The sequence below is a fragment of the Rhinolophus ferrumequinum genome, chromosome 21, assembly GCF_004115265.2.
Source record: "Rhinolophus ferrumequinum isolate MPI-CBG mRhiFer1 chromosome 21, mRhiFer1_v1.p, whole genome shotgun sequence".
Lineage (NCBI taxonomy): Eukaryota > Metazoa > Chordata > Mammalia > Chiroptera > Rhinolophidae > Rhinolophus > Rhinolophus ferrumequinum.
Genome location: NC_046304.1, coordinates 26,259,218 through 26,275,133, shown reverse-complemented (window position 1 = coordinate 26,275,133; position 15,916 = coordinate 26,259,218). Strand labels below are relative to the sequence as shown.

At 34.8% G+C, this 15,916-nt stretch overlaps 1 protein-coding gene across 4 annotated transcripts in view; it reads left to right on the top strand.

Moving 5' to 3' along the window:
• Window positions 1-15,916, top strand: part of RPS6KB1 (ribosomal protein S6 kinase B1) — a 40,918-nt gene that overhangs the window by 11,944 nt on the left and 13,058 nt on the right. For 3 of the 4 annotated variants that reach the window (XM_033091185.1, XM_033091186.1, XM_033091187.1), the window contains exons 2-7: window positions 2,098-2,147; window positions 3,169-3,289; window positions 4,501-4,569; window positions 11,664-11,811; window positions 13,937-13,994; window positions 15,445-15,545. In XM_033091185.1, the coding sequence (XP_032947076.1) occupies window positions 2,098-2,147; window positions 3,169-3,289; window positions 4,501-4,569; window positions 11,664-11,811; window positions 13,937-13,994; window positions 15,445-15,545 (547 nt within the window). Of the gene's footprint in view, window positions 1-2,097; window positions 2,148-3,168; window positions 3,290-4,500; window positions 4,570-11,663; window positions 11,812-13,936; window positions 13,995-14,621; window positions 14,875-15,444; window positions 15,546-15,916 lie in introns of all 4 variants that reach the window. The other variant, XR_004421370.1, reaches the window with a different exon arrangement.

Genomic DNA, 15,916 nt, shown 5'->3' with positions numbered 1-15,916 from the left:
GTTTCTGGACATTCCATGTAAATGGAATCATACAATATGTGGCCTTTTAGGTCTGGCTTCTTTCACTTAACATATGTTTTGGAGGATCATCTATGTTGCAGAATGTATCAGTTCTTTATTCCTTTTTATGGTCAAATGGTATTTTACTGTATGGATCACCACAGTTGATGAGTTCACCAGTTGATTGATATTCATTTGAATTGTTTCCCATTTTTGGCTGTTGTGAATAATGCTGCTGTGACAATTTGTGCCCACATCTTTGTAGAACATATACTCATATTTTCATTTCTCTTGGGTAGATACCTTAGAGTAGATTTGCTGGATCATAAGTCTGTGTTTACATTTTTGGAGAAACTGTTTTCCAAAGTGGTTGTGCCATTTTACATTCTTCCAATTTATCTACATTCTTGCCAAACTTGTTATTTTTCTGTTTTTTTAATTACAGCTATCCCAGTGGGTATGAAATAGTATCTTGGTGTGATTTTGGTTTTCATTTTCATAATGGCTAATGATGTTAAACATCTTTTCATGTGCTTACTGGCCATTTGTATATCCTCTGGAGCTATACCTATTCAGATCCCAACCCATTTTTTAAAAATTGTGTTACCTGTATTTTTATTATTGACTTGTAGAAGTTCTTTACATATTTGTATTCTTTGGTTTTCTTTTCACTTTCTTGATGGTGTCTTTTGAAATACAAGAGTTTTACATTTTGAATGAGTTCAATTTATTGATTTTTTTTTCCTTAAGTCGTTTGTACCTTGTGTGATATGTCTTAAGAAATGTTTGTCTACCCGTAGATCATGAAGATTTACTCCCTCCTAGGTTTCTTTTAAGAATTTTATATTTTAACTCTTGTATTTAGGTCTGTGATTTATTTTTGTGCGTGGTGAAGTAAGGGTCTGTCCAAAGTAATTTTTTTGTATGTGGATATCTAGTCCCAGCACCATTTGTTGAAAGATTATTTGATTATTTTCTTTCCCATTGAATTTTTTTGGCATCTTTGTCAAAAAATCAGTTGACCCTAAGTGTAAGGATTTATTTCTGGGCTCTCAGTTCTATTAAATTGATTATATATATCTGTGCTATGCCAATACCATACTATCTTGATTGCTACTGCTTTGTAGTACATTTTGAAATTAGAAAGTGTCCTCCAACTTTGTTCTCCTTTTTCAAGATTGTTTTTGCTATTGTGGGTCCCTTGCTTTTCTGTATGAATTTTGGGATCAGCTTGTCAATTTCTGCAAGAAAGGAACCTGGGATTTGGATAGGATTGAGTTGAATCTGTAGACCAGTTTGGTTAGTATTGCCATCTTAATATTAAATCATCTGATCCATGAACATGGAATGTCTTTTAGCTCTTCTTTAATTTCTTTCAACAATATTTTATCGTTATCAAGTGTACAAGTTTTGTATCTCTTTTGTTAAATTTTTTCTAAGTATTCTTATTGATACTGTTGTGAATGGAGTTAATTTCATTTTTGAATTGTTCATTGCTGGTGTATAGAAGGTTAATTAAATTTTGCATCCATTTATACTATGGTCAGAATAAATGCTTGACCAACGTGACTCCCAACAATTTGAGAGCGTTTCTGTATTAGTTTGCTTTGATCAACCACATTATACACTACAATATCTTGGACAGGTTGTCATTACCTCAGGCTTAGTTAGGTTGTAATTACATAAGGCTTATAGTATTATGTTAGTCTTGTGTGTCAGAATAATACTTTATATAAATCATTGGATTTAGTAAGTCATAGTTAGAATATATTATAGTACCTTCAGTGTCATAATACACCAAATATATTTTTTGAATAAATGTAACTTTTAAAGGAAAAATCACCTGGTTTTATTTGTAGATCGTTGATGAGCAGCATCTGTAGTTTAGTTGTCATATAAAATTAAAAGTGAAATCCCCATAGTATTTTTTTTTGTGTACCTTATTTTGTTTATCATGACATCTGCCTGTTATTAAAATATAGAGAATTTTTAATCTGGTTTATTTCATTTATTCTTTAGTAATGGGGTGAAGCATTAAACATTTTTATTTTATATTTATGAGATTATTTATCTTAAAAACTTTAACATATTTTTCAGGGTCAGTTAAATGAAAGCATGGACCATGGGGGAGTTGGACCATATGAACTGTAAGTTTATATGAAAAGATTTCATTGTGCTGTCTTTCTTACAAGTAGGTTATCAGCTCTAGTTCATAGCCATCATGTGATTCCAATAACCTGTTCTTAAATATCTAGTCATATATAGAGATTTGGTTTATTGAGTTTGGTACCAATATAATAACATACCCAGCGATCATGTCTGGATTTTGAGAAAAAGATATTCATTCAGATTCAGAGTATACTGACTAAGAACCTGAGTGGGTTAGGAATTTGTACTAGTGTAACATAGAGAACCACCTTCTTTTACTGAAAAATAAAAATTTTAGAAATGTCCCCAAAAGTTAAAGTGGTTCTTGTTCTGTTTATAATATGCCATTCAATCAGGTTTGTGCAATCTTGTCATTTTAGGCAAGATCCATTAGGTGAGTATGGTGATGAATCTGCTTTGTATTCCAGCCCTTGGGTTGAGGGGAGACTGAGAAGATCACATATAGAAAGCATTTAAGTGACAGACAAAATTGCCACCCTTTTTGGAGTCTTCAAATCAAGCTCATAGCAGATACGGAAGGATGTGTGAATATATTTTGTTAGCAAGAATTTTTGTAGCATAAAGACTTGTACTAATTGGATATTTTTAGATAGCTTCCAGGGTTTTTGCTGAAGTTACCAGATGAGGCTGGATAATACCTAATCTTGTAGACATTTTGAATGAACTAAATTTGAATAACTGAAGACTTTTTTCCTTTGTCAACTTCATAAACTTCTAATTTATCTTAGTTTGGAAGTATGTGATATTTACAAAAATAAATAATTGATAACACATTATATAAACGATCAGATAAACAATTTATAAAGCCACTCTAATCTTGACCTGCCATGTCATTGAATCATTAGTTTACTTAGAGAACAGGTACTACTAGATTTATTATCATGTACTTTTTTCCTTATACTAAATTGGATTACATTCCTCTTTCTCCTCTTTCTAACAATATGCTGAAAGTAATTTAACTTTTTGCAAATTTACTTTTGGTTTTGCTTTTCTCCCCAGTGGCATGGAACATTGTGAGAAATTTGAAATCTCAGAAACTAGTGTGAACAGAGGGCCAGAAAAAATCAGACCAGAATGTTTTGAGCTACTTCGGGTACTTGGTAAAGGGGGCTATGGAAAGGTAGGAAGTACTTTTGAAATGAGAGCTGTTGTCTGTCTTGGGTAGATTGATTTTTATACCCTGGTTTCAGCATTCCTCTTCAATCTGTTTGCTAGCTGTCTATGAAGGATATGATCACTTACCCTGTAATTCTCTTCCTATCACCATATCCGTAAAAGCCTGACACATAGTAGACACTCAGTCAATATTTGTTGAATAAATAAATAGACAACTGTGTTAGGCAGAGTCTGTTATTAGAGCATTCATTTCTTCCTTTGGTTAAATGGTACCCTCTATAGGTATCCTCTTAAAAAACAAACAAACTACTCCTTATTTTCAAGAGACATAGCACATTAAGTTATCTGTTAGTGAGACCTTAATCTGAGATGGCTTTTTTTTTTACTTGCAGTATCTAGTACAATAGAGTTAGGGAAGTTGAAGAATATAAGAGGGGAGAAGAAAAATGAATAGAATGTCTTAGTTTCATAGTTTTGCCCAAGGCTTTCTAATTGAAGATCTCATCTTTGTGTGTTCTGCCCAAGAAAATTGACACCTAGCCATTCTCTATCAAAAGACAGAATTTGGATAACATTTTAGTTAGGATTAAATTTGAGAACTATTTATCTTTTTGTTTAGTGTTAATTTTTGCAAAGCATGATATTTGTAGTTTATTCTTAGGCTTACGGACACGTTCTTATATGTTCTAATCATCTTAAATGTGTAACACATGCACTTTGAGTCTCTCATATATTAGCTGTTGCATGAAAATGTTTTATAGCTAGCCATTTTAAGGATAGGTAAATGGTAATTCCTGTCAACTATTAGTAAACAGTTTTATGTGAAGCAGGAAGAGTGGCATCCTTGGAAGAAATTTGTGAAATATTTTATAATATTGTAAAATATTGGTATGCTTCTGGGAACCCTGATTATAGCTTTTTCTAAGCAAACTTGGATTTGATGTATAAAGTAACACTGAGTGCTCATCATTAGACGGTCATTGCCCAACTTTGCCACCAGATGTCAGCAGACCAAATAGGAAAGTCCCCATGTTGTGTAACATCTCACTACTAAATCTTTAATATAGTCTACTCTTTTAACCCCTCATTTTTGCACACAGCCCTTCTTGGTACTAGTTTTTATAAGAATATAAACTACTGTGTCATTTGTTAATTAAGGAAGTGAGATTAGCATAGTGCAGCCTTTAATAACACACACTTTTATTTTTTATACAGGTTTTTCAAGTACGAAAAGTAACAGGAGCAAATACTGGGAAAATATTTGCCATGAAGGTGCTTAAAAAGGTGATTCCTTCCCTCTTCTTTCCCCCCCAAGCTATTTTTTCAATTGCTATAAAATCACATTTTGGCCTAAAATTTTAGTTTAAAAAAAAAAATGTGTTTCTAACGCAATTATAAGTCCCCTTAGAATGTGAGGTATGTTGATTATTATTATTCCTATTTTATTTCTGTTTTGTGAGGGTGGAAAGGAGGGCTCTTTCTTTCAACTCTCCTCTGAGGGAACTCGATTAGCTCTTGGTCTCCATGTTTCTAAGTAATAAGCACATTCTACTATCACTTAATTCAGCAGTTTTAGAATTATGTATTGACTTCGTATTTTACTCTCTTTTACTCCTTCCTCCCTTTTCCCTTTTGCACTTTGCTTTGTTTTCATCGAATCTACTATTGTCTTCCCATACTTTCCAACAACTCTGTAAAATACTTTTCAGGCCAATGTTCTTTGTTCCCACTTACTAGATAATTGATCAGTTCATTTACTTTTCTAGAGACATCCTATAGGAACCTTCTGTACTGATAGCTCTCTAGGCATAGCTGTCGTTACCACGATCCTTGGTATCCTCTTGGCTCCTTCACTGTTGTATCCGTTGTTTCCTGGATCCCATATCTTCCTTTTTCTTAATTTATGTCCTTGTTCCCGTGTTTTGGTGATCATCTACTAGTGGCTTCCTGAGAAAGGATGCATGAAGGTAAATTTTCTTTGCAATATTGCATATGTGAAAATTTCCTTACACCTTTCTTATTTGATTGGGTGAGGTTTGGAAATTGAAAATAATTATCTCTCATGAATTTGCTCCATTTTCATCTAGCTTTGAGTGTTTCTGTTGAGAAGTCCCTTGCTATTCTGATTCCTAGTCTTTTATAGATCTGTATTTCTTGGAAGATACTTAAGATTTTCTTTTTATTTCTGATGTTCTAAATTTTTACAGTGATGATTCTCATTATTTTGTTTATTTTTACTCTTTCAATCTTAAAAGTTTCAGTCCTTCCGCTCTACGAAATTTTCTTATAATCTCTGATAATTTATCCCTCTACTATTTTCTTGTCTTGAAATTGCAGTTAATTGGATGTTGGACATCCTGGACTGATCATCTATTTTTCTTCATTTCCTTTTGTCCACTTTCTTGTCTTTTTGTTTACTTTCTGAAATTTTTCTAGAAATTTGTTTTCTAATCCCTTTACTGATTTTATTTAGATATCATATTTGTGGTTCCCCAGAGCTCTTTTTTTTTCTCTCTTTATAGCAACCTATTTTAGAAATACAGTACCTTTTCTTGTCCCTCTGAGGGTTTTAATTATAATTCTTTGAAATGTTCTGTTGTCCCATGCATTGTGTCTCTTCTAAGTTCCTATTTTCTTTGACTTTGATTTAGTCTTTTTCTTCCACGTCAGAGGCCTTCTTTAGATTTCTGATGTACTTCATTGACATATTTAAGAGTGGACCTCTGAAAACCTGATCAGAAATGTTATGTGTGTAGGCTTCTTTGTAGGGCAGTCATGTGGTTACCTGGCAATTGCCTGAGAACCTCCAGATATCAGTGTATAGGTCTTTTTTCTGGTATGGATAAGCTGGTGCTGAGAAAGATCCTCTATTGCTTTGCCTAGAAAAGCATTCTGGAGCTAGATGAGAGAGGAGATGAACATCTTACCTTTCAACACACAGACTTTCACTGAAGTCTGTTTACTTTAGCTCTACACTCTGTATCTGAGCTCTGACTCTTGTTTTTTTTCTTCAGGAGAGTACATGTCTCCCAGTGGTAGTTCCCTGGCTGGTTAGTGTGAGAATGGGAACCTTACTAGTGTGCATGTTCCTTATACAGACTTCGATAACCTCCATTTTTAGTCCTCCACCTTGTGCTTTCTGCAGTCCTGATGACTAAATTTTTTCCCCTTTTTATTTTTGCTTCTAATTTTTTAACTCAGCTAGGGTTCTGTAGATGGAATCAACTTCTTTTGAGTTATTCCTCTTTTCAGGCACTTAGTTTTGATCATACCCCACTGTAAGTCATATACTATTGCTTTATCCCCATTCTGTCCTTGCTTTCTGAAGTGTGGGGTTATGCATGCTTCCTAGTTGTATTGAAGATAGATTATGTGTGTTTGGTTTCTTGTCTTTGTTTAGGATTGATTTCTAAAAAGATCGCACTGTCTTAAAACAAGTATTAGTAGAAAACTATATTAAAAGATAATCAAATGACTTTTAAAAAATCATGGAGTCTGTAATACTTTGGTCCTTCTTGATTTTCACTTAAGAAATATAAATAACTTCTTAATTTAAAAGCTGAGGAACAAATACTATGACCACACTTTATTGGTGATTGTTTTAAAGAAGCAACTTAGGTATTCTGAACATCACTCTGAACATCACTCTGAACATCAATTTAGGCATTCTAAACATCAAATATCAGCAAGTCAGGATTAATCTGCTATCTGGCTTTTCCTTTGGAATCATTTGAGATTAATGATTTTTAATTTGTAAACCATGTGTTAAATATAGAATTGGAGACACTATAATAATGCTATTCTAGAAATGTTGAAAGAAGTACTGATCAAGATTCTTGAAGTAGTCTGTTCCTTTTGATATGTTGCTTATTTATGCCTGACAATCAGGGCTGACCATAATGAGTCATAATTGTATATTGAGTGAAGTATGTTCCTGGCACAGGTATCTAGAATGAAAAGAAGAAGGTGTTTTTTTCCACTGTTGGTGGGTGGGTCTGGTGTATTGGGAAATCCATAGACTTAATTACTGCTAAATGTCAGGCCTCCTTTTTGGACCCATGCATTTAAGACCTAGCTTGCTTGCCTCTCCTTTTATTTAGTTACCACTCCTTCCCACTTTAAGGGTTGTTCTTTCCCCAAAAGCCTGACTAGAGAATCAGATACTGTCCCATTCTTTTCTTGCTGTCCCTAAAAAAAAGCTCACAGCAAAAATAATGAAAGTAAAGAGGTTGCTAGTATTTAGTCCAGGTTTTTAATTCCTAAATCCCTAGGTAAGATGACTGTTTGTTCCCTTTGAGTTTCTTCCTTCTGATTTTTTTTGTCCTAGAAGCAGAGTACTAACCCTCCTTACCTATGAGGTAAGAATATAACCTCTTTCCAGCCTTGAAGATGAAATCAGAGTAGAACCAGGTGTCCCCTTTTCTTAAATGAATTGTTTGTATCTGGACAGTCTGTCTGGATTTACCAGTTGTCCTGGGTTTGTTTACTCCTTATGGGAATGGTCCCATTTGGGTATTTGCTCATAGTAGAATGTTGAGGAAAAGACTATTTCTAACAAGTATCTCTCTACCCTACTAGTTGCAAAAAAATGTACTCTGAAAGCAAATAACTATTGCCCATGGCATTAATTTGGCCCACACTGTAAATTGTAGAACCTATGGCCAAAGGGGTCACAGATGGGTCATACTTCTTTCATTCCTTCTTTTGCTGAACCAAGTGAGAACCTGCAATGTGGCAGGCATCATGCTAGATACTAGGATTTAGCATTTTAAACAAGTGTGGTCTTTGCCTCTCACTCTGCTTACTGTACAATTCAAGGGAAGAACTGATAAGCTTATTTTTAAAATTGCTTTTTCTACCCTGTGGTCAAAACCCTTTCTACTTTGAGGTTTAAGCATGTACCACTCTCTCGCCTTTTTATTTAATAAAAAATAATCTTCTTTATTTCCCCCACTCCCAAGTCTTGTTTCCCTGGATGTCTTCACTGTCTTTGTATTCCATAACTAATCAGTAGTCTAGCTTTCTAATTCCTTGATGCTTTCAGTTCCATTAGCTTTGTCCTCCTTTCCATTTCACCAGCCCCCATGGCTGTATCCTCCACCTCTGAAATATTGGGCTAAAATAGAAAAATAACTTTCTCACTTCTTTATTTCCATAATGCCTGGTCTTTGGCCCTAAACCCTTTAGTCCTTTGACTTTTCTGTTTTTTTCCTCAAGTTCTTAGCCCTTTTCTTATTTTACTTTATTTTGAATTCAGCCTCATTATGATATGCCACTTCAGTACTTGCTAACCCCATTGCTAACGAAAGTCCTAATCTTAATTGGTTTAGTTGTTAATGCTTTTTTCCCCTTGTATTTCAGCTACTAAGTGAGCATTACTTGCAGAAATTGCACAAATTTGTAGATTGCTGCTGGAACAAATTCATAGTCCCCAACTCACTTGGACCCTCAGTACTCACCAGCCATTTTTCAACTTGTCCCTAGACAACTCCTTCCATTCTCTACAACTGTCAGAGCCTTTACTATCACTCCCTCTACTCCTCTTAGCAGACTGCCTCTCGTCCTTGTTTGAGGCTGTCAGATGTGATTCCCGTTGACTTCCTGTTCTAATCCCTACCCCAGTACTCTGTTAATCTGCATCTTCCCCAGTCTTTACTTCCTTCTCTACAGTCATAGTGTTCTTCCTTTCCAAGATTAAACCCTCTCATTATGTTTTGAATCGCATCCCTTTCTGCCTCTTCAGGGTCTTTTCTCTGTCACTTCTCTTTCTCTTTTCCATCCTCTGTCCTGGCTTTTTTTTTTAAATTAAAATATATTCATGTCTTTGCCTCATTTAGCAAAACAAATCCTTCCTTCACTCAAGATCTCTCTGTAGCTTTTACCCTCTATGCCATTTATAATCAAATTTCTTGAGAAGTCATGTTTTATTCTTTTTTCTCACTCACTATATTTTGACTTAATGACTATTGTTTCAATGAAATACTTGTCCCCTAGGTCACCACCACTCTCCTAATTGCTGAATCCAATGGTCTTTACTTAATTCATCCTAAATTTACCTCTCTGTTGCATTGAAGCTATTGATCACAGCATTTTGAAACACTGCTTCCTTGACTTCTGTGATTCTGCTTTACTAATTTTTCATCTTGTCTCTTAGTCCCTCACTTCTCAGACTTTCTCAAAATTACTTATTTAAAAAAATTCAAACTCCTGAGTAGTTAAAAAATATCTTTGAAAATATTCAAACTTTCCAAAGAGTTGCAAGAATAGTACAGTGATCCCTGTAGTGAATAGTACAGAGAGCTCTGCTAAGATGACTTCTGTGTCCTTTTATCATACCCCTGTCAGGTTTTGAGCACTTCCTTACTTTCTGGTACAATATAGCTTGCTCCAGGTTCACTCTGCACTTTCCTTACCCTGACCCAGAACCACCCATTTCTCCAAGGAAGCCTGGTTTCTTTTGCTAGAGAAATCAAGATACGGGTGTCAGCTATGCTCCTTGCTACTAGAATGTCATTGTTTCTGGCTCTTTCAGGGGACAGAGCTAGGAAGTTTGGTTTTGTTTTAAATCATGGCTTCATATAGTTATCCCTAATTCCAGTCCAGTTCCATAGGGTTCTTCTTCCTTCAATCCATATTTGCATTTCCATTTTTCTACTGAGAAGCCTGATAACATTGATAAATTTACTCATTTGCTCAGTTGTACAGTATATGCATAATAGTTTGAGATTACCAATACTACTAGCAGCTACAAACCTACTAAGAGTGTACAGTGTAAAGTTATTTAAATATGTTTTTTTCCTGTTGGTAAAATTATCAATGTAACATTCAATTAAATATATGTATTTCTGTTGTATTCAATTTTGTTTCTCTCCCCCATCCTTGTTGATTTAATTTTATTTTTGGAATGTATAAAACATTAACATGGTTTAGAATTCAAGATCTTCATTTTATAATCACAGTAATACTGGATTTAGGCAAGAAAAAAATTGAATGATAAAACCATTGAGGTTTTACTCAGAAAGGTATATCTCTTTCCCTTTCTTACCTTTCCACTGTTGTTAGCTTTGGTTTATCTCACTTGTGTTTATTATTGCAGATATAAGCAGCTACATATATGTATTCTTATTCCCCCTTTCTTAAACAAAAGGTGGCATACACTGTATACTGTTGTGCCATATATGTTCTTTTTTGTACCTTGCTTTCATAGAGATGTTCCTCATTCTTTGTAGATCTTTTTTATACATTGTGTAGCTAGTCCATAGCTTTTCAGCCAAGATCCTATGCATGGACATTTAGGTTGTTTCTAATGTTTCACTTCCACAAATAATATTGTAGCTAATAACCTTGTGCATATGCTTTTCTTCATGTTGCTCGAGATGCACCACTACTTAATCATAGAACTTAGACTCACCATGTCCAAAACAATACATTATTTTTTCAAAACTTTTTTCTTCGCTTCCATTCCCCATTATGGAATCACACCATTATCTAGCCTATTAAACAGAAACCACGATATTATTTTTTTCTCACATCTCGTTACTCAGCAAATGCTAGTGATGTACCGTTACCCTTTCTTTTTTTTCCCTTTACCTTCATTTTATTAGTTACAGGTCTTCTTGCTTGGTTTACTGTACTGGCCTCCTAATTGGTCTCATTTTTTTCTCTAGAACTCCACATTGTTACTAGAACTGTCTTTCTTAAAGCCAAGTGTTACTCATTTCCCTTACCTCAACATTGCTCCTCTGCCTCTAAAATAAGATTCAAACGCCTTTGCTTAGATGCCCAAGCCTTCCATTTCCTGGCCTCCACCTACATCTTTAGCCTAATCTCTAACCACTTCTAACCATACTGACCTACTTGAAGAATCCCTAGACATGTCCTGTCAAGCCTCTTTTGCACTGGGGATGCTTTTTTATGTCCTCCACATTTCATCTTAATAACTTTCCATGGTACAGCTTAGGTATCGCCAGGTCAGCTGCAGTTCCCCCGTTCACCCCTAGCACCTTATGCTTACCTCCACTGACTTCTCTCTCTTTCATGAGACTTTGGGCTCTTCTGGGCTGGAGACTCCTGTTAATTCTGTTTTCTTGTTACAGAGCCCAGCGCATAGTAGATATTCAACAGTTAATGAATATATGAATAAACTCATCTATTTACATTTTTAAAAAGTATCTTTAGGTTTTTATTTATATGTTCACTGCAAAAAATCCAAACAGTGCAGAGTAGTAAATGTCTTCCATTTACTCCATCTTAATTTCTAGTGTGAACTAATGATTAATAATTTAATATCGGAAAGAAAAGCACAAATTAGATTTTCCAGTTACTATAGAATAAAATGTCTACTATTTTGTTCTTATAGATCATCTCTTTTCCTTTAGGCAATGATAGTAAGAAATGCTAAAGATACAGCTCATACAAAAGCAGAACGGAATATTCTGGAGGAAGTAAAGCATCCCTTCATTGTGGATTTAATTTATGCCTTTCAGACCGGTGGAAAACTCTACCTCATCCTTGAGTATCTCAGCGGTCAGTACACAGAGTTTGGTGTAATTATTTGCATTTGCTCCAGAAACAGGGTCAAAACATTATTTTCCAATGGAAAAATGCTTTTTCCCAGTGTGCTCAAATAGTTCTTAAAATTGACAAATACATTGACATAAGGAATTCAGATGTGACTGAGTGTTTCTTTTTGCCGACAAATATGAAGGAAACTTTAAAGGTTAAGTTTTTTTTCCACATCCGTAAAATTTAATCCCTATATAATCAATTACTTAAGTAAATAACAAACACCTAATTGATACAGAGCCATCAAATTGACTCTACTTGGGTAAGATACTATAATTCAAATAAACCATTAAAGAATTTCTTTGTAATCTGAAATGGGAAACTTATTTGAGAGTATCGTTTAAGATATTGAGTATTTTGGGGATGTGTTTTTAAACAGAAGGCTCTTTTGGTTTCACGTATCTATCAATAGCTAGATAATACAGTTTATGTTAGAAATCACCCACATTTTCCAGGGTTTACCACCTCCTTGGAACTAGTTGTTCCTTATATCATTTCTAGATCACAGGTGTCTATTTCCAGAAAACATACTTGATTTTTCTGAAAAACAGAGATTTCCCAGTAGCCTGTAACATGGAACAGAAAGCTGCAGAATTTAGTAACTTCTTTGTGACTTGCCATTTTTTTCTTGTAACTTTATTTTGACTTAATTTCCAATTTATATAAAAAAGTTGCAAGTATAGTACAAACAGTTCCCACATACCCTTCACCTAGATTCTCCAAGTGTTACCATTTTACCATTATTTTTTTGTTTCATCCTTCTCTTTCTCTCTCTATATATATGTATGTGTGTATATATCTGTATATATACACACATGAATACATATATACATAATTTTTTTCTGAATTGTGTAAGAGTGTTGCAGATATGATTTCCCTGTACCCCTAAATACTGTAGTCTATGTTTTCTTAAATCAATGACAATATCTTACATAACTATACTAAACTTATTAAAAATAGGAAATTAACACTGATACAATATCTCCTTAGTTTTCTTTAATCTGGAACAGTTCCTCAGTCTTTCTTTGTCTTTCATGACCTTGACATTTTTGAAGAGTACAGGCCAATTATTTTGTAGAATGCATCAGTTTGGGTTTATCTGCTGTTTCCTTGGGATTAGATTCAGGTTATGCATTTTTGGGAGGACCATCGAAGTGACATTGTTTTCTTCTTTGGGTGTCAGATACGGAGGTACATGATATATAGAGATATATATGTATCTATATATCTATATATATCTATATATCTTTGTCTCATTACTGTTGATGTTAACTTTGATCACATGTATAAGGTGGTGTCTTTTTACCTGGTGAGGTTTTTCCCGTTATAATTAAGTCTCTTGAGATATTTTGAGATTATTTAAATATCTCATCTCTCATTAAGCTTTCACATATGGTTTTAGCATCCATTGATTCTTGCCTGAAACAATTTATTGTGGTGGTCGCCAAGTGATTTTTCTTATTCCATCATGCCTTCTTCATTTATTATTTGGCATTCAGCTGTAATGAAGAGCTTTCCCTTCTCCATTTTAAAAATTAATTTATCTATTCATTGATTTATATCACTGTGGACTCGTGGATTCTAAGATTATTCATAGATTCAAGATTATTATAACCCTTTATTATCATTTATTTTGATACTCAAATCATGTCATGCTTTTTACAAGGCTGCTGCCAGGTTCATCCAAGTTTAAGAGTTACGAGAATATGGACATTCACTAATTTCCAAGGGTGGTTTTAATTAAATATATAATTATATACTAACATTTTTCTACTTACAGGTAAAATGTTAGAGAAGGTTTAATCATGATTTCTTTTTTAACTCAGTTCTGGAATCTAAATGTTTTGAGGTTTATAGATGTAAAACCCAGAGTTCCAAAACTTACATATTTCACATAAGAATAAGAACACTACTAAAAATAGAATCCTGAGGATTTGGTTTTAAACCTATGTTTTTTAAGATCCGTTTTCTATTGTTAAATGGGCTGATGTCTTTTAATTATGGTTAAAAGGAAAGCACAAACCCTCTCATTAGAAATGGGTTGTAAATAAAGATTGTTTCATTTCTAATGTCTTTTTCTTTACAGGAGGAGAATTATTTATGCAGTTAGAAAGAGAGGGAATATTTATGGAAGATACAGCCTGGTAAGTGAAATTTTTATGGTTGCATGGATTCAGGTAATGATTCATATAATTAAAGCAAAGTCCTAGTCCTACTGTGAGCAGTCAGATGATTCAGTAAATTGGTATGGAGCCAATCAGTCACTTAGGATTTAAAGGGGGAGAAGCAGCTTTGGGACTGGGCAGCTATCGGAGGTCACGTCATTCCTTTGCCCCCAGGCCTTGGGTGGACCGCCCTTCATTCACGCCAGTTCCTAACTGAACCATTTTCACTGGGGTTTTCTTTCCTTGAATTGGTAAACTGCCTGCCTTGGCTGTGGGTGAGTGTGATATTCCAGTGAAACTTTATGTGGGAACAATGGAAAGTATCAGCAATCATCTTTTCCGACTTTCCAGTTCCAAGGTGCAGTCTTAGGGAGGTGATCAGCCTGTGCACATATCATCTATGGATTGGGTCTATGGCCAGGATGGGATCTACCCTTTTATTTCTTCAGATGGCATCTGCTTCAGATTAAAAATATACGCATCCTTTTGTGAGATAACAGTATTGGGTAACAATAAATCAGTTTATCCTACACATTAATTGAATAGAAAACACTAAATGTTTTTTCTACCTTAATTACCAAACTGCATTCCATTGTTTAATTTCAGGCCTTTTCTAACACAGAAGCTGCATTTAAGAGCCTTAGGGATGAAGTGCCCTTTTTTGGAGGAGGCTCTCTGAGCCCTGTTGGAGGCTGTGTTTGTGGTCGTGCTGGCTGTGAAACTGCCTCAGCCCTGTAGGACACACCCTCTCCATTCTGGAGTAATCTGCAGGATTGCAACCTTGTTATGCAGCCAGTATTGCAGTGCCTTGTGCTTTTCGAATCCAGACAGGGTTGACTCAGCCCTTTATTCTTTTGAGGTAGATAAATTTGAGTGTCACACAGTTTATAGTTGTGGGCTGGCTGGCAAGAGGGAGGGCAGATACCGTGGGCATGAGCTGTATATAATATGCAGCTGTGTTAAGTAAGGGATGAGTGGGCTTCAAAGGGTCAAGTTATAAGGTATCTTTTGAAACTAAGATTTGCTCTCTGAGAATAGCAAAATTCTTACTCTATGGGATTTTAAAATTGGGGGTGGGTGGGAGAAATTTGCTTTGATCTGAATGACTATTGGCCCAATTCCTACACTGACAGAACAAAACATGACCAGTAACAGTTGGGCATATTCTGGACTTCTTTGCAATTTTAGGAATATGTTCTAATGATGAAATAAAACATATAGTTTCACTAAATGAGTGAAACATAAATGTCTCCATGCCTTTTGGCAGCATCCTATGCCATCTTTTCCCCCCATATTGACCCTCACCCTGCCCCCGCCACTAATTTGGTCTTTGGTGCATGTTTATTTCTTCCAGGGTATTTTGCTCCATACATAAACTGCTTTGAGTAGATTACTCTTTTTAATTTTATTAAATCACTTTTGTTTCCAGCTTTTACTTGGCAGAAATCTCCATGGCTTTGGGGCATTTACATCAAAAGGGGATCATCTACAGAGACCTGAAGCCGGAGAATATCATGCTTAATCACCAAGGTGGAGATATACTGTAAACAATTCTATAGTAAATAATCATCTTAAAGTCCTCCCACGCAGGTCATGGTCATTTTTAAAGCCCCATGTTCATGTGACTATTATTATAAATTCCTCCCTCAGAATTTATGGCACCATGATACTTAGTGAGATTTAAGTATTTAGGCATTTATGGTTGATGAGATTAAAGGGATTTGAGAATAACTGGCCACTCAACTACCTTTTTTGATTTAATCCTTACTTTTTATAACTTGTCACTCTAGAAATCCTTACATAAAGCCAGTACAAACACAAATTTTGGGTTATTCCTTAAGGTGGAAAGTGAATCTTGACAGGTTGAGTTGTCTTTAATGATGAAAATACATAAATGTTAG